This window comes from Puma concolor, chromosome B3 (genome assembly GCF_028749965.1).
Source record: "Puma concolor isolate L17-30 chromosome B3, mPumCon1.1.hap2, whole genome shotgun sequence".
In the NCBI taxonomy this organism is placed as follows: Eukaryota; Metazoa; Chordata; class Mammalia; order Carnivora; family Felidae; genus Puma; species Puma concolor.
In genome coordinates, this window is record NC_141672.1 from 121,829,649 (window position 1) to 121,848,569 (window position 18,921).

The 18,921-nt window shown below is 39.7% G+C and overlaps 1 protein-coding gene across 1 annotated transcript in view; it reads left to right on the forward strand.

The window, feature by feature from the left end:
• OCA2 (OCA2 melanosomal transmembrane protein) overlaps nt 1–18,921 on the forward strand; it is a 559,846-nt gene that overhangs the window by 331,254 nt on the left and 209,671 nt on the right. Inside the window, exons 20-21 of the mRNA XM_086711326.1 lie at nt 14,391–14,450; nt 15,065–15,169. Of these exons, the coding sequence (XP_086567452.1) occupies nt 14,391–14,450; nt 15,065–15,169 (165 nt within the window). The remainder of the gene's footprint in view (nt 1–14,390; nt 14,451–15,064; nt 15,170–18,921) is intronic.

Here is an 18,921-nt window from a genome sequence, read left to right on the forward strand (position 1 = left end):
TTCCTTAAACTGTTTTGGGTTATATCTTGATTTATTTATAGTATATCTGAGTATATCTCTTTGTATAGTTTTTGTAGTGGTTGTTCTGAGGATTTCAATATACATTTGTGACTTATTGGAATTTGCTGGTATTATCATTTACCGTTTTGAATAAAGTGTGAAAACCTCATTTCCATTGAGATTCCTTTAACCTACTGCATGTGTTTAAATATCATTATCTTGAGTATCAGATAATATTATAATTTTTGTTTTAATTATAAAATGTGATTTATAAAACTCATGAGGAAAAGTGTAGTCTATTGTATGCGCATATATTTCTACTCTTTATGTTGCTCTCTTTCTTTCCTGATACCACAGAGTAATTTTTTAAATAATTTGCTTTGTGTTTGAAAAGCTTCTTTTAGGCAGTATTTAAGGGTAGGTCTAGTAAATTCGTTTAGTTTTTCTCATTTGAAAGTGTCACTATTTCCTTTTCATTCCTGAAGGATAGTTTCACTGGATATAGAATGTATAATTGACAGTTATTTTCTATAATCCCTTGAAAATTTTCTACCATTAAAATTGATGTTCCCTTATAGGTAGTATATAGAATTGTCTGGGTGCTTTCAGTATTTTTTTGTCTTTAGTTTTTAGAAGTTTATGATGTGTCTTGGTGTGGATCTCTTTGCCAAATTTGGGGAAATTTCAGTCTTATTTCATAAAGTACCTTTTCCACTCTATGCTCATTCTCTCCTTGCACTCCAATGACATGAATATTAGAACTCCCTGAATCTTTCCTCTGTCATCTCCACTTTATCTTGAGCCCATACTAAGAATTTTTAAAAATATTTATGTTACTGTATTTTTTTTTTTAGTTTTATAATTTCCATTTGGTCCCTTAAAAAAACCCCTCTATTTCTTCATTCTGGTTTTCTATTAAAAAAAAATCAAAAGAGTTTGTAATTGATTATTGGGACATTATATACTGACTGCTTTAAAATCCTTTTTAGATATCCAAAATCTGATTTATCTCCGTGTTGGTATCAACTGATTGTCCTTTGTCATTCAAGCTATGTTTATTTGTTTCTGATACGACAGCTAAATTTTGGGTATCTTGGGTATTGTATCCATTATCTTAGGGTACTCTGAGTCAACCCTAAATCTTTTATTTCGGCAGGTGGTCATCCTGTTTTAAGTTTAGCCCTCAGGTTCTGGCCTGTGGTCTATGGTTCCAATGACAGTTTAATTTTCAGAAACCTGTAGTGCTACTTTGATCTATTTATTTGGTGCAGTGGGGTTCCCCCTTGTCCCTGCTGGTGTTGCCTGAGAGGGTGGAAGGGATTTGCCCAGGTTGGGCTGCCTGGGTTTCTCTTTGTTGGGGAAGAGGAATCTCGGGCCTAGAGGAATGAAGAGGCCTCCCAAGTGGGTATTCATTATAATGGGATCCCCCTTCCTGTGGGAGCCTCAGAACATTTCTTGAGCCATGCAGTGTGATAGGATACTTCTACCAGTGTCCCATAGCTATCCTAGATATTTATTAGCAGGGAAGAGGGTCTCAGGCCTGGTATCAAAGTGGACTGAGATCCCTGGTCTGTGTTGTAGTGGCATCTTTCTGCAGGATCTGCATGCCTACCAGGTATTTCTCAGCAGGGGAGGAACAACTTCCCTGGCCACCTTTGTTGGCAGGCTCTATTGATCTTCCTTGCCAGGGGAACCATAATCACCTGGTATTGTCAGAGGGATCCCGTTCCACCCAGGGGAGGAACAAGCCCACTTGACTCCCTTTTCTTGCTATGTTGAGGTGGGAGGGTCAAAGAATGTTGGTTCTGGGAGATGGATGATACCCTGGTGCTGATTGTTCTTCCTGTCATGTCCTGATACCCTAGTGCTGATCATTCTTCCTGTCCTGAAAGCAAAGCAGTTTGCTTTCCTATTACCAACTGTAAGAATTCTCCTTTGGTTGTCTCTTGATTTATTTCCATGATTTATAGTTGTGCTTAATAGAGATGAGCAGTTAGAAAAAAGTAGATGACCAGGTAGAAAGAATATCATTCTGTTTGGTATGGAAGTCTCCTGAAATTGCTCATTTATTTATTTTTAATCTCTGTCATTTTGTTTTTAGTCGGTTTCCAGTAAAGAACATACATTTGGATCTAATTTTAAACTACTCACTGTTATGTCCTGTATTTGATATTTGTTATATTTCCTTGGTATTTCCTTTTCCCATCTATTGATGAAGTATATTGTTAAAATTTCTTTGTATCTATTTTACCAAGTGTTTTGAAGCTATAGACAATATTTGTATTCTCTTAGTTATTGGCTTAAACATTAAAAAGAAATAATTAAACCTATGTTTATAATCATAAGAATAAAACAAGAAGTGGATGTTTTAGGGATTTGAGAGACATTAAGTAGGTTTATTGACTTCTCAGGTGGTAGGTTTTAGTTTGAGAATCTTGAAGGAGACACTGTTTCCACTTTTGCCCTGTGGTATTGAAAAGTTAGCCTTCAAATGCTTCTTGGATCTTTCTGGGAACACTTTTGAGCAGGATATACCCTTCTGTACTGCTGCAAACACTATTCATTTTCTTAGAATGTTTGTCAAAAACAATAATATTTGGTGTTTTCATAGCAGTGTTTTGTCCTGGTTGCACTTGGAATATAATCCGGAGCCTCACCACAGCTTATTAAACATGAATGGTCAGGCTGTAGCTGCCAATTACACATTATTTTCCATCATACATTCACTTGTTCACTGAACCCAGACCCAATCGCCTTTTTGTTAGGTGAATGTGTATTTGTACTTGTCACTTCTACCTGGGTGCTCCTCCGAAGCAGGCTGCTAGCTGCCTAACAGTGCTTGGCACATATCAAGCACTCAATAAATATTTGTCAAACCAATAATGGAATGAATGAGACTAGGCAATGTGGAATATTGCTTTATGAGGATTTTGCATTTATAAAATACTTATGTTTATAAATCAAACCACATGTCTGTAGATATAACAGTCATTCACAGTAATTGTCACAGGTGCTATGCTATGTGGAGTGGTTCTCAGATGGATTCATCTAAGAAAGCTTCTTCTGAGGCTATTTTTATTGGAATCTTAAAATGAGAAGAAAGAGAAAATATTTGCTATTTTTAGGCCATATTAGAAAGCTTTGGTGATTTCCTGGTTCCTAAGCAATGAGTTATCCTTGCAAGCACATTTATGCTTTGTGTCCGTTTCCTTCTTTGGATGTACAGGATGTTTGGAAAGTCTTCGCATGCATCTACATTTATTTCTGTCTTTGTCAATGGGACATCTTTAGCTATGCCAAGACTCTGTCACTGAAAATAATAATAGTGCTAATAATAAGTGGGAAAAAAGCTCTAATTTGTAGGTTTAATGTAATAATTTTATGTTAATAGTTAATAACTCATGCCAAGTTCCAAATCAGTCTTCACTGCAAGGCATTCCAAGTTCTCCTTGGCTATCCATCATTTTCTTGTATATAAGCTACTTTATGAAATAAATTACCTTTATTTATAAACCCTGAAGTTTATAACATAAAAGTCATATGTTCCTTAAAAACAGAGAAGGAGGAAAACCATAAGAGACTCTTAAATACAGAGAACAAAGTAGGAGTTTCTGGAGGGGAGGTGGGTGGGGGGATGGGCTAAATGGATGATGGGCATTAAGGAGGGCACTTGTTGGATGAGCACTGGGTGTTATATGTAAGTGATAAATCACTGGATCCTTCTCCTGAAACCAATACTACACTGTATATCAACTAGCTTGAATTTAAATAAATAAATTTAGAATAAAAAAAATCATATGTTCCTTATATTCTCAACTGCCTTAAGAAATGTTAAGATCAAATGAGAAGTAATAATGTGAATGAGTAAAAGAATTTTCATTCACTGGAAAAATTAATTTTGAGGGGTGCTGGCAGAGAGCACAGTTGCTTACACCTAAGGGGCAGAGAGTGACTACCAATATATTCAGAATACAAGTTCAAAAATACCAATGGCTGGGGCACCTGGGTGGCTCAGTGGGTTAAGCGTCCAACTTCAGCTCGGGTCACGATCTCGCGGTCCGTGAGTTCGAGCCCCGCGTCAGGCTCTGGGCTGATGGCTCAGAGCCTGGAGCCTGCTTCCGATTCTGTGTCTCCCTCTCTCTCTGCCCCTCCCCCATTCATGCTCTGTCTCTCTCTGTCCCCAAAATAAATAAACATTAAAGAAAAAAAATTAAAAAAAAAACACAACAAAAATACCAATGGCTCACTCTTCTTGCCTTGGGGAAAAATACAAATATAGAAACCACCCCCTTAAAAAATAAAACTAAGCAAATGAAAACACAAGAAAACACAACACTATTACTACCTAAAACACTCAATAAAATTTTTTTATTTAATCTTATTCCTTTAATTTAGTGTTTTTCAATAATTATTCAAGTCTCTTTTAATATGTCTCTTGCATTAAATATAAAAATAAGATTAGTTTTTAAATTATAAATGCCTTTAATGGATCTTTAATTCCAGTGTGAGGGAACAACATAAGAAGTTTATTTATTTATTTACTTTTATTTATTTATTTATTTATTTATTTATTTATTTTTTTTTTTAATTTATATATGAAATTTATTGTCAAATTGGTTTCCATACAACACCCAGTGCTCATCCCAAAAGGTGCCCTCCTCAATACCCATCACCCACCCTCTCCTCCCTCCCACCCCCCATCAACCCTTAGTTTGTTCTCAGTTCTCAACAGTCTCTTATGCTTTGGCTCTCTCCCACTCTAACCTCTTTTTTTTTTTTTTCCTTCCCCTCCCCCATGGGTTCCTGTTAAGTTTCTCAGGATCCACATAAGAGTGAAACCTTATGGTATCTGTCTTTCTCTGTATGGCTTATTTCACTTAGCATCGCACTCTCCAGTTCCATCCACGTTGCTACAAAAGGCCATATTTCATTCTTTCTCATTGCCACGTAGTATTCCATTGTGTATATAAACCACAATTTCTTTATCCATTCATCAGTTGATGGACATTTAGGCTCTTTCCATAATTTGGCTATTGTTGAGAGTGCTGCTATGAACATTGGGGTACAAGTGCCCCTATGCATCAGTACTCCTGTATCCCTTGGGTAAATTCCTAGCAGTGCTATTGCTGGGTCATAGGGTAGGTCTATTTTTAATTTTCTGAGGAACCTCCACACTGCTTTCCAGAGCGGCTGCACCAATTTGCATTCCCACCAACAGTGCAAGAGGGTTCCCGTTTCTCCACATCCTCTCCAGCATCTATAGTCTCCTGATTGGTTCATTTTGGCCACTCTGACTGGCGTGAGGTGATACCTGAGTGTGGTTTTGATTTGTATTTCCCTGATAAGGAGCGACGCTGAACATCTTTTCATGTGCCTGTTGGCCATCCGGATGTCTTCTTTAGAGAAGTGTCTATTCATGTTTTCTGCCCATTTCTTCACTGGGTTATTTGCTTTTCGGGTGTGGAGTTTGGTGAGCTCTTTATAGATTTTGGATACTAGCCCTTTGTCCGATATGTCATTTGCAAGTATCTTTTCCCATTCTGTTGGTTGCCTTTTAGTTTTGTTGGTTGTTTCCTTTGCTGTGCAGAAGCTTTTGATCTTCATAAGGTCCCAGTAATTCACTTTTGCTTTTAATTCCCTTGCCTTTGGGGATGTGTCGAGGAAGAGATTGCTATGGCTGAGGTCAGAGAGGTCTTTTCCTGCTTTCTCCTCTAAGGTTTTGATGGTTTCCTGTCTCACATTCAGGTCCTTTATCAATTTTGAGTTTATTTTTGTGAATGGTGTGAGAAAGTGGTCTAGTTTCAACCTTCTGCATGTTGCTGTCCAGTTCTCCCAGCACCATTTGTTAAAGAGACTGTCTTTTTTCCATTGGATGTTCTTTCCTGCTTTGTCAAAGATGAGTTGGCCATACGTTTGTGGGTCTAGTTCTGGGGTTTCTATTCTATTCCATTGGTCTATGTGTCTGTTTTTCTGCCAATACCATGCTGTCTTGATGATGACAGCTTTGTAGTAGAGGCTAAAGTCTGGGATTGTGATGCCTCCTGCTTTGGTCTTCTTCTTCCAAATTACTTTGGCTATTCGGGGCCTTTTGTGGTTCCATATGAATTTTAGGATTGCTTGTTCTAGTTTCGAGAAGAATGCTGGTGCAATTTTGATTGGGATTGCATTGAATGTGTAGATAGCTTTGGGTAGTATTGACATTTTGACAATATTTATTCTTCCAATCCATGAGCAGGGAATGTCTTTCCATTTCTTTAAATCTTCTTCAATTACCTTCATAAGCTTTCTATAGTTTTCAGCATACAGATCCTTTACATCTTTGGTTAGATTTATTCCTAGGTATTTTATGCTTCTTGGTGCAATTGTGAATGGGATCAGTTTCTTTATTTGTCTTTCTGTTCCTTCATTGCTAGTGTATAAGAATGCAACTGATTTCTGTACATTGATTTTGTATCCTGCAACTTTGCTGAATTCATGTATCAGTTCTAGCACACTTTTGGTGGAGTCTATCGGATTTTCCATGTATAATAGCATGTCATCTGCAAAAAGCGAAAGCTCGACTTCATCTTTGCCAATTTTGATGCCTTTGATTTCCTTTTGTTGTCTGATTGCTGATGCTAGAACTTCCAGCACTATGTTACGCAACAGCGGTGAGAGTGGGCATCCCTGTCGTGTTCCTGATCTCAGGGAAAAAGCTCTCAGTTTTTCCCCGTTGAGGATGATGTTAGCTGTGGGCTTTTCATAAATGGCTTTTATGATCTTTAAGTATGTTCCTTCTATCCCGACTTTCTCAAGGGTTTTTAGTAAGAAAGGGTGCTGGATTTTGTCAAAGGCCTTTTCTGCATCGATTGACAGGATCATATGGTTCTTCTCTTTTTTTTTGTTAATGTGACGTATCACGTTGATTGATTTGCGAATGTTGAACCAGCCCTGCATCCCAGGAATGAATCCCACTTGATCATGGTGAATAATTCTTTTTATATGCCGTTGAATTCGATTTGCTAGTATCTTATTGAGAATTTTTGCATCCATATTCATCAGGGATATTGGCCTGTAGTTCTCTTTTTTTACTGGGTCTCTGTCTGGTTTAGGAATCAAAGTAATACTGGCTTCATAGAATGAGTCTGGAAGTTTTCCTTCCCTTTCTATTTCTTGGAATAGCTTAAGAAGGATAGGTATTATCTCTGCTTTAAACATCTGGTAGAACTCCCCTGGGAAGCCATCTGGTCCTGGACTCTTATTTGTTGGGAGATTTTTGATAACTGATTCAATTTCTTCACTAGTTATGGGTCTGTTCAAGCTTTCTATTTCCTCCTGATTGAGTTTTGGAAGAGTGTGGGTGTTCAGGAATTTGTCCATTTCTTCCAGGTTGTCCAATTTGTTGGCATATAATTTTTCATAGTATTCGCTGATAATTGTTTGTATCTCTGAGGGATTGGTTGTAATAATTCCATTTTCATTCATGATTTTATCTATTTGGGTCATCTCCCTTTTCTTTTTGAGAAGCCTGACTAGAGGTTTGTCAATTTTGTTTATTTTTTCAAAAAACCAACTCTTGGTTTCGTTGATCTGCTCTACAGTTTTTGTAGATTCTATATTGTTTATTTCTGCTCTGATCTTTATGATTTCTCTTCTTCTGCTGGGTTTAGGCTGCCTTTGCTGTTCTGCTTCTATTTCCTTTAGGTGTGCTGTTAGATTTTGTATTTGGGATTTTTCTTGTTTCTTGAGATAGGCCTGGATTGCAATGTATTTTCCTCTCAGGACTGCCTTCGCTGCATCCCAAAGCGTTTGGATTGTTGTATTTTCATTTTCATTTGTTTCCATATATTTTTTAATTTCTTCTCTAATTGCCTGGTTGACCCACTCATTCGTTAGTAGGGTGTTCTTTAACCTCCATGCTTTTGGAGGTTTTCCAGACTTTTTTCTGTGGTTGATTTCAAGCTTCATAGCATTGTGGTCTGAAAGTATGCATGGTATGATTTCAATTCTTGTAAACTTATGAAGGGCTGTTTTGTGACCCAGTATATGATCTATCTTGGAGAATGTTCCATGTGCACTCGAGAAGAAAGTATATTCTGTTGCTTTGGGATGCAGAGTTCTAAATATATCTGTCAAGTCCATCTGATCCAATGTCTCATTCAGGGCCCTTGTTTCTTTATTGACCGTGTGTCTAGTTGATCTATCCATTTCTGTAAGTGGGGTGTTAAAGTCCCCTGCAATTACCACATTCTTATCAATAAGGTTGCTTCTGTTTATGAGTAATTGTTTTATATATTTGGGCGCTCCGGTATTCGGTGCATAGACATTTATAATTGTTAGCTCTTCCTGATGGATAGACCCTGTCACTATTATATAATGTCCTTCTTCATCTCTTGTTACAGCCTTTAATTTAAAGTCTAGTTTGTCTGATATAAGGATGGCTACTCCAGCTTTCTTTTGGCTTCCAGTAGCATGATAAATAGATCTCCATCCCCTCACTCTCAATCTAAAGGTGTCCTCAGGTCTAAAATGAGTCTCTTGTAGACAGCAAATAGATGGGTCTTGTTTTTTTATCCATTCTGATACCCTAAGTCTTTTGGTTGGCGCATTTAATCCATTTACATTCAGTGTTATTATAGAAAGATATGGGTTTAGAGTCATTGTGATGTCTGTATGTTTTTTATGCTTGTAGTGATGTCTCTGGTACTTTGTCTCACAGGGTCCCCCTTAGGATCTCTTGTAGGGCTGGTTTAGTGGTGACAAATTCCTTCAGTTTTTGTTTGTTTGGGAAGACCTTTATCTCTCCTTCGATTCTAAATGACAGACTTGCTGGATAAAGGATTCTCGGCTGCATATTTTTTCTGTCTAGCACACTGAAAATCTCGTGCCAATTCTTTCTGGCCTGCCAAGTTTCAAAAGAGAGATCAGTCACGAGTCTTATAGGTCTCCCTTTATATGTGAGGGCACGTTTACCCCTTGCTGCTTTCAGAATTTTCTCTTTATCCTTGTATTTTGCCAGTTTCACTATGATATGTCGTGCAGAAGATCGATTCAAGTTACGTCTGAAGGGAGTTCTCTGTGCCTCTTGGATTTCAATGCCTTTTTCCTTCCCCACTTCAGGGAAGTTCTCAGCTATTATTTCTTCAAGTACCCCTTCAGCACCTTTCCCTCTCTCTTCCTCCTCTGGGATACCTATTATGCGTATATTATTTCTTTTTAGTGTATCACTTAGTTCTCTAATTTTCCCCTCGTACTCCTGGATTTTTTTATCTCTCTTTTTCTCAGCTTCCTCTTTTTCCATAACTTTATCTTCTAGTTCACCTATTCTCTCCTCTGCCTCTTCAATCCGAGCCGTGGTGGTTTCCATTTTGTTATGCATTTCGTTTAAAGCGTTTTTCAGCTCCTCGTGACTGTTCCTTAGTCCCTTGATCTCTGTAGCAAGAGATTCTCTGCTGTCAGCTATACTGTTTTCAAGCCCAGCGATTAATTTTATGACTATTATTCTAAATTCACTTTCTGTTATATTATTTAAATCCTTTTTGATCAGCTCATTAGCTGTTGTTATTTTCTGGAGATTCTTCTGAGGGGAATTCTTCCGCTTGGTCATTTTGGATAGTCCCTGGCGTGGTGAGGACCTGCAGGGCACTTCCCCTGTGCTGTGGTGTATAACTGGAGTTGGTGGGCGGAGCCGCAGTCAGACCTGATGTCTGCCCCCAGCCCACCGCCTGGGCCACAGTCAGACTGGTGCGTGTCTTCTCTTCCCCTCTCCTAGGGCGGGATTCACTGTGGGGTGGGGTGGTCTGTCTGGGCTACTTGCAGACTGCCAGGCTTGTGATGCTGGGGATCTGGCGTCTTAGCTGGGGTGGGTAGGCAAGGTGCACAGGGGCAGGAGGGGCAGGCTTAGCTTGCTTCTCCTTAGGTGATCCACTTCAGGAGGGGCCCTGTGGCAGCAGGAGGGAGTCAGATCCGCTGCTGGAGGTTTGGCTCCGCAGAAGCGCAGAGTTGGGTGTTTGCGTGCGGAGCCAGCAAGTTCCCTGGCAGGAACTGGTTCTCTTTGGGATTTTGGCTGGGGGATGGGCGGGGGAGATGGCGCTGGCGAGCGCCTTTGTTCCCCACCAAACTGAGCTCTGTCGTCCGGGGGCTCAGCAGCTCTCCTTACCTTTGTCCTCCAGCCTTCCCGCTTTCTGAGCAGAGCTGTTAACTTATGACCTCCCAGACGCTAAGTCGCGCTTGCTGTCGGAACACAGTCCGTCAGGCCCCTCCGCTTTTGCAAGCCAGACTTGGGGGCTCTGCTTGGCCGGCGAGCCGCCCCTCCGCCCCGGCTCCCTCCCGCCAGTCCGTGGAGTGCGCACTGCCTCGCCGCCCTTCCTACCCTCTTCCGTGGGCCTCTCGTCTGCGCTTGGCTCCGGCGACTCCGTTCTGCTAATCCTCTGTGGTTTTCTGGGTTATTTAGTCAGGTGTAGGTGGAATCTAAGTGATCAGCAGGACGCGCGGTGAGCCCAGCGTCCTCCTACGCTGCCATCTTCCCGGAACCTCTATTTATTTGCTTTTAAATGTTGATTTATTTTGTGGGATAGAGCACATATTAGCAGGTAAGGGGAAGAGTGGAGAATGAGAGAACGAGCAGGAGAAGGGCAGAGAAAGGGGGATAGAGAATTCTACGCAGGCTCCATGCTAACGGCATGGGCCTTATGTAGGGCTTGATCTCACAAACCATGAGATCATGACCTAAGCTGAAATCAAGAGTCAGATGCTTAACTGACTAAGCCAACCCAGGCTCCCCAGAAGAAGTTTATTTTTAGATAATGAGAGTGGTCACCTAGCCTTACTGCTAGGCACCTGAACAGGAGGGTCATTTAAGTGGTGCTTTCTCTTATAGCTGAGTCTATAAAGAAGTGCTATCTTATAAATAAAATTGTTAGTGAGTTCACTTGGAGGATACATACATAATTCTGGGGAAAATGGACATACAGGCATTTTCATTTTTGGATATTTGTAGCAAAAAGGATTTATAATGAGCTCTTTCTCGGTTTCAGTAATCTGTTTCAAACCTAGCTATGACATTCTCTAAAAATAGTGCTGTAATTTAAGTTCAGTTAAAATAATTCCCATTTAATGTATTCCAAATGTTTGTGAAAATAGCTGAATGTGTCAGCTGTTAAACATATCAGAACTTTCAAATATATTTTACAGGTTTCCAAATTTAGGGTGTTTGTTTTTCTTTTTTTCGATGAGGTTAGATTTTGATGGAGATTATTTTAAAATAAGATGAGATATCATGAAAAGGGAAAACCAGCAGGGAAAGGTAGATCAGAGGGCATCTGAGAAAAGGACTCCAAAGAGCACATGGTTTTCTATTTGACCTCTTGAATATTGACAGACTTGTGCTTCCACCTTGGTACAATTGATGGTCATGGGACTATCAAACATTTCCTTCCAAATTCTGGCAGGATTCAGGTTGATTTGCATCCTTATCACTTTATTCAGAGTTGCTGTGTGACTCATGCTGTCCTTCCTAGCTCAGCAGCGGGCTCCAGGGTGGACACAGGGTCTAGCTATGCCCATGCCCAGGTCCCAGGGTGTAATGGGTATGTAGATCAATTGGAGAGTATTTGGCAGAGGAGAAATAGCACATTTAATCTATTTTTAAATCTAAAAGTTAGCTGAAGGAAGAGTATTTTAACTGAGTTACATAATAAGAAAGAATATTGTATCCTAGTTCTTTGGGGGTACAAACCTATTAAAGGTTATTCCTCTCTCTGATTACAACTGAAACTCTGGAAAAAATATAAAAACCAAGTACTGATGGACTCTGAACAATAAACAAAACCAGGTGAATTGTGGAAGGGAGTTAATACTTGGAAAAGTGACCCCCTTGGGGTGATTTTCCTATTTTTCTGCCTCCTAGATTTCCCTCCAGGACAGGAAGGCCTTAGTCACGGCATGGCATGGTGGCATAAATTCCTAGCCATAGTATCCTCATCTTTCCACCCAGAGGAGCCAGGGAAAGTAGTACCTGTGGGCTGGGAATGAGGGAATCTCAGAAGAGAGAGTCAGAGAATTCCACACCCCAATTCCATGCATGAACATGTACAGTTCTGAACAATGCATGCGTGATACAGACCCAAACCAGCCTAGTGTAGGCATAGAGGACTATCTGAGATTACAACCATTCATACAAATCTCTAACTCTTCAATGACATATATGCTGGACAGGCACAAATCAACATAGCAAGGTTTAAAGAACTCAGCTGAAACTTGAACCATCTCCATGAGTCTCCAAGTGCTGAACTCTGCATATGTGAGAGAGACCAAAATTATCATGGAAAATATGAATTTGAACCACTACCCCTGGAAGGTGAGACAGAAATTGTGTTCTGAACCTAACTTCTAACAGAAAAGAAAAAAGGCAAGAAAGAAAAGGACGGTGTCCAGAAGATTATAGCAGGACCCAGAATCTGCATATCTTATCTTTGACAATATCCAGGAGATGATGCTAAAAGACTCAAAATACAAAGAATGAGGAAAATGCAATAAATTCTCAGGGAAAAAGGCAATAAATAGATTTTAATCCAGACATGATCCAGATGTTGAAATGACCAAAGAATTTGAAGTAGCTATTACAACATGCTTAATGAGGTAAAGAAAAATGAATTTGAAATGAATGAAAAGATAGGAATCATTAGGAGAGTAACAGAAATTATAAAATAGAAGCAAATACAAAGGTCAGAATTTAAAAATATAATACTTCATTAAAAAAACGTTTTGGGTTCAGTAAAAGAATGAATACTACCAAAGAAAAGGTCAGTGAATTGAAAATAGAACACTATATATTATCCAGTCTGAAGGGCTTGGTAGAGTTAAGTATTACATATTTATTTAATTTGCCATTTATAAAGTTCTTATTAGATATTTGTATTTTGACTTTCTTTTTTCAATTAAGAGATCAGTTACTTTGAACTGAGTTATTAGATATAATGTTTAAGTATTTTGAAGATTTCCCTTTATGTTGTCTTACACTCTATACCATGGACCTTGATATTTGGGATAATTATATGACACTAAATATATAAATAGATAGTTGTTTATAGGCACACATCAAGGTGTGCATATAATACTGTGTATGTGTATGTATGTATGTGTGTATGTATGTATACACACATAAATAACCATCTATATTTGATATCTAGCAAGAAGTTTTAATCTGGTTTAGACCTCTGACTTTTCCTTTAGTTAGTAGTATAGAATGAAATAAAGGATGTGACTACATTTAACTGTGTTTTTCAAATTAAAAAATGTTTATTTATGGATTATTATAAATCAGTGATTCTTATCAGGGGGTGATTTTGTGACAACACTGGCACTGCATGGAGACAGTTTTGGTTGTCATATTGGGGAGTGGAAGCCAGGGATGGTAAACATTCCACAATGCACAGTACAGCCCTACGACAAGGAATTATTTGGTGCCTAATGTCAACAATGCTGACTAGATTTATGAATAGATTTATCTAAATAGATTTATCTTTATGATTTAGTTGATTTAATAGCACACTTATCTTAAAATTGTGATTGAAAACCCAACATTTGGGTTCCACAGCTTTAAAAGGAAGGCTAACAAACAACTCTACATATGGATGGGGAAGTTGTAAACTTGCGTTTAAACATGGTCAAGCTGATGTTTTCAATATTCATAGTCATTCAGCATGGTGACATCACAGTGAAAAAGCCACATTTGAGAAGTGCAAGGCAGCTGTGTCACACCCACATCTCGTTCCTTACAAGTGCTTCCTGTCTGGGATCCATTGTGGTCAGCAGAACATCCCTTCCCTGGCTGTGGTGAAGGCAACAGCCTGAGCAGAACGCCTCCTGAGCTTACATCGCCTTCGTCTAATCTTTCCTGCTTGGACTCAATTTTCTCAATCTGTCTAGTACTGAGAAAATAGTTACATGCTTCAGTTAAATATATCTATTCTTCCTTTCTTTGACAGTTATACAAACCATGCATTTTCTTTGATTCTTCTGTGATGTTGAACTTCAAAAAGAAATTTGAAATGTAACTTACTTGAAAGACCTTCTATATGAGCAGCATTTCATTATGTACAATTGAACAGTGCTCCTATACACTGATACTAAAAAGATACCATTCCATTCAAATTTAAATTTAATGTGGACAGTAACACAAATCAATGAAAATTCCTGCCTGTGGTATGGTGCATTCTTCTCAGTGAATCATCAGTGCGTGTATCTGATAGTAAATTATTTATAGACTGTATTTGAGTATAATCCTTTATAAGAAATGAGAGCTAAGACCTGCCTTATGTTCACTTGTTTTCATTTTAAAGGCATATTTTAAAAATTTGCATATATTCTTAGTTTTAAACTGATTTTCATCATATATCCATTTCTTCTAGGCACTGGCACATCTCCACTTAATAGAATATGTTGGAGAACAGACTGCTTTGCTAATAAAGGTACATTAAATATTACAATAGAATGTGTCCCAGCCTCTGTTACTTTGATTTTGTAAAAAAAATCTGGTAAGACTAGGTCACAGACTATGTAAAAAGTATAGCAGAGAATTCTTTTTGTCCTGTGCAGCCTAGAGATGAAGGGAGACTTTCTCCAAAGAATGTATAATTATAGAGGCCTGCAATTTTGCTATGAGCCTTTAGTTAAAATCTGTCTAAGAAGGAGAAAAATTGAGAAACCAGTCTTAGTAAGTGAATAAAAATGCACAGCTCCAGTCCTCTGCAAGGAACTCAGGTCAGTATAACTAATATATGCTGCCACTGAGAATGGAGCCACCCTGCTCCCTTCCCTAGGTACTGGTTGGCTTGGGTGTGGCTGGGAATCATTCTCCTTAGTTTCTTGTAGACCCAGCAGAGGCTCCTGATAATAGCAAGGAAAGCCCATGCTGGTCCTGTTTGCACACCTGGGTCTGCCTTTGTCTTCAGTGTGAGAGGAAGGGCTGGCAGCCTTGTGGTCTCTTCTGAGTCTCATATGTCCTACCATCAGATCCTCAGTGTGTGTGATTTATCAATGGCAACTGTGATACATAGCACTGCTATTATCTGCTTCCTTCCAGATGGTCCCAGAGGATCGGCGCCTCACAACTGCCATCATCCTGGTGGTCTGGGTCTCAGCCATTGCATCATCCTTGATTGACAACATCCCATTTACCGCTACAATGGTGAGTTGCACTGCTCTTCCATGTGATATGGACCCAACTTGCCTGGACACAATCTGGGCTCACCTTTCCTTCAAGAAGAAGCAGAGAATGAATGATGTCTGTTTGCTGCACTCGTAGCTATGGAGGAAAGATGTGGCAAAGCTTAGGGCCAGCTGGGCCAGAGATACTGAGTCCACGCTACAAGCTGGAATCCGTGGGCCTGCAGCTGCAGTGGGAAGTGCATCATTAACTAGTTGTTTCAGGGTTAGCCCAACTGAGAGCTGCCACACTTCATGGAAAAGACAGTCTATTTATTTGTTCTTTGAAAGAAAATTGTAAGACACCAAAGATAGACTGGTTGAAGGCAATCATCCTTTATTCCTTGTGAATGCAGACACTGGCCAGTGTGGCTTCTGGTGCTTGGCTTGGGCAGAATTTTGAGTTCTCTATGTGGCCCTGACTGCAGCTGAGATTGGGATACACATTAAAGGTCTTTTACAAGGCTGATGAGCCCTGTTCTTGCTGTGTTTTCTGACATCACTGATTGGTATATGGCAGAGCTGTGAATCCCTGGTATGACAAAGTAAAGGAAGGAATGGGGGCTTGCATACAAGAAACTGGGGTCCTGTCACAATTACCAGAAGTCCCAGGTGTGAACACTTCTCATGGTTGGACTCTGGACAGGGTAATTTTCTCTGTTCTTGTGACCTTGAGGGCCTACCCATCCCCCTTCCAACAGCCTTTGCAAGGGGGCTCCCATTACATTCCACCACATTATATCACACTGGGAAACACTTGAGACCCAAGGAAGTAGAGCAGAGAGCCTGTCAGTGAGGAGAAAGGTGATGCTTCTCTCTCTCACAAGACCTTAGGCTGACCTGGCACTCTATGTCCCTCACTCATTGCCTGCAGGAATCAGTGTCTGCAGGCTGACTCTCTAGTTACATAGCTATATTATTCTTCCATGGTCTGGGTTTGGTAATTCTGAGCTAATGCTATGACTGTTATTATTTTTTCATGAAGTCCTGAGTTAGAGAAGTTGTACAGATGTTGAATGCCCTAGTTTGGGACACAGCAAAGCCCATCTCTTCCTGAGTGGTGTCTTCTCTCCAGAATGTGTCTCACAGTGTCCAAAGTTGAAAGAACTAAATCATAGATGGGCTTATCTCTCTAATTTGGCTGGACAAGGCTTCAGTTAAAATTCCAGCATGTGCACAGCTGGGTTTTAGAAGAGCACCCCAGAACTTTTTTGGGATTAGATTTGCTCTTTTAAATTTTCCTTATTCCTTGGGCTCTCCCCTTGATTTTGACTTTTGCTTATCTTTAATGGGAACACTATTTTTTAATGTTTACTTTTTTAGAGAGAGAGAGACAGAGACAGAGAGAGAGACAGAGAGAGAGACAGAGAGAGAGAGATCCAAAGTAGGCTCTGTGCTGCCAGGTTCTGTGCTGTTCAAGATGTGGGGCTTGAACTCACGAACCATGAGATCATGACCTGAGCTAAAGTCGCATGCTTAACTGACTGAGCCACCCTGGCACCTCTTTAATGGTAACACTATTAAAAAATATTTAACATTGGGGTACCTGGGTGGCTCAGTCAGTTAAGTGCCAGACTTTGGTGCAGGTCATGATCTCACAGTTTGTGGGTTCAAGCCCCGTGTCAGGCTCTGTGCTAACAGCTCAGAGCCTGGAGCCTGCTTCAGATTCTGTGTCTCCCTCTCTCTCTCTCTCTCTCTCTGCCCCTCCCCTGCTCATCCTCTGTCTCTCTTTCTCTTTCTCAAAAATAAATAAACATTAAAAAAATTAAAAAAAATTAACATTAAATTAATTCAATTTAATATTGACATTCCAGCTTTGTTTAGTGCAATCAGAACAGGCAAGGAGCCTCTGAAACAGGAAGCTTGAAGCCCCCTCTCTCCTCTTATCCAATGTGCCATTGTTAATTACTCAGTTGCTTGGGGCATAACAGGGTCCAAAGGGCTGAGGTTGTGGGAGGTCCTGGGGGTCTCTATCAACTGGTTTGGAAATATTTCCTTTTTGTTTTGTCTTTAATTTTTATTTTTTAATTGAAGTATAATTAATACACAGCCATATTAATTATATTAGTTTATACAGTGTTTATACCAGTTTCTACAATATAATGATTCAACAACATTGCTCAGTGCTCATCACTTTAAGTGTTTTTTTAAATGTTCATTTATATTTGAGAGAAGGGGCTGGAGGGGCAGAGAGAAACTAAGACAGAATCTGAAACAGGCTCCAGGCTCTGAGCTGTCAGCACAAAACTCAAACATGAGCAGTGAGATCATGACCTGAGCCTAAGTCAGACGTTTAACCAACTGAACCACTCAGGTTCCCCTAAGTGTTTGTTTTTTAAATTTGAATATAAATTTAAATTTGAATTTTTAAAGTTGACAATGTTACATTAGTTTCATATGTACAACATAGCTATTTGACAAGTTTACACATTATACTGTATTCACAAGTGTAACTACCATTTGTCCTGATACATCACTATTATTATATCATTGACTATTCTTTATGGTGTGCCTTTTATTCCCGTGATTTATTCATGCCATAACTGAAAGCCAGGATCTCCCTTTCCCCTCTGCCTGTTTTGCCCAAATACCTACCCCAGTCTCCTCAGGCAACCATCAGTTTGTTCTCTGTATTTATGTGTCTGGTTCTGCTTTTTGTTTGTTTATTCATTTGTTGTTGTTTTTTAGATTCCACTTTTGAGTGAAATCATATGGGGGCACCTGGGTGGTTCAGTTGGTTGGGCGTCGACTTTGGCTCAGGTCATGATGTCACAGTTCTGAGTTTGAGCCCTGCATTGGGCTCTGTGCTGACAGCTCAGAGTCTGGAGCCTGCTTTGGGTTCTGTGTCTTCCTCTCTATCTGCTCTTCCCCCATTCTCTCTCTGTCTCTCTCTCTCTCTCTGTCTCTCTGTCTCTGTCTCTCTCTCTCTCTCTCTCTCTCTCTCTTAAAACTAAATAAACATTAAAAAAAGAAAAAAGAAAAAAGAAATCATATGGTATATGTCTTCCTGTCTTTTTTTTATTAAAAAAATTTTTTTAATGTTTATTTAGAGACAGAGAGAGACAGAGCATGAATGAGGGATGGTCAGAGAGAGAGGGAGACACAGAATCTGAAGCAGGCTCTAGGCTCTGAGCTATCAGCACAGAGCCTGACGCAGGGCTCGAAATCATGGACTGTGAGATCATGACCTGAGCTGAAGTCGGTCGCTTAACCGACTGAGCCACCCAGGCGCCCCTGTTTTCCTGTCTTAAAAAATATTTCCATTCAGGGTAATCCTATTAACATCCGCCCACCCATCTCACCTTCCTTCAGCTTCCTGTCTGCAATTAACAAGGAGCTGTGGGAGCACACATGAGCCCAGACCTGCTTTTGTGGGCAGCTTTCTTAGGTGTCCCCAGTAAATGTACTTGCAATACATTGCTAATGACTGAGAATTCCCTGACAGACTTTCTCCATTTAAACCTAATCTTTTCAGCCTCATTTGCTTGAACAGGAAGAATTCTCAGGCAATTTGCAAGTTAAAATGTGATTATTCTTGTCTTGGATGTTGAATTCAAAGAATGGTAATTTATGCACATGATTTTGTGTGTTTTCTCTGACTTCTTGGATACTCATCATTATCTGTATTATCTTGCAGCCTTGGTGTGGTAGTCAGTTTTTCAAGGCTGGCTTGTTCTCATGTATCTTCTTCTTGTAGGTCTTTGTAGTCTTCTCCTTGCCACTTGACCTGCAGGA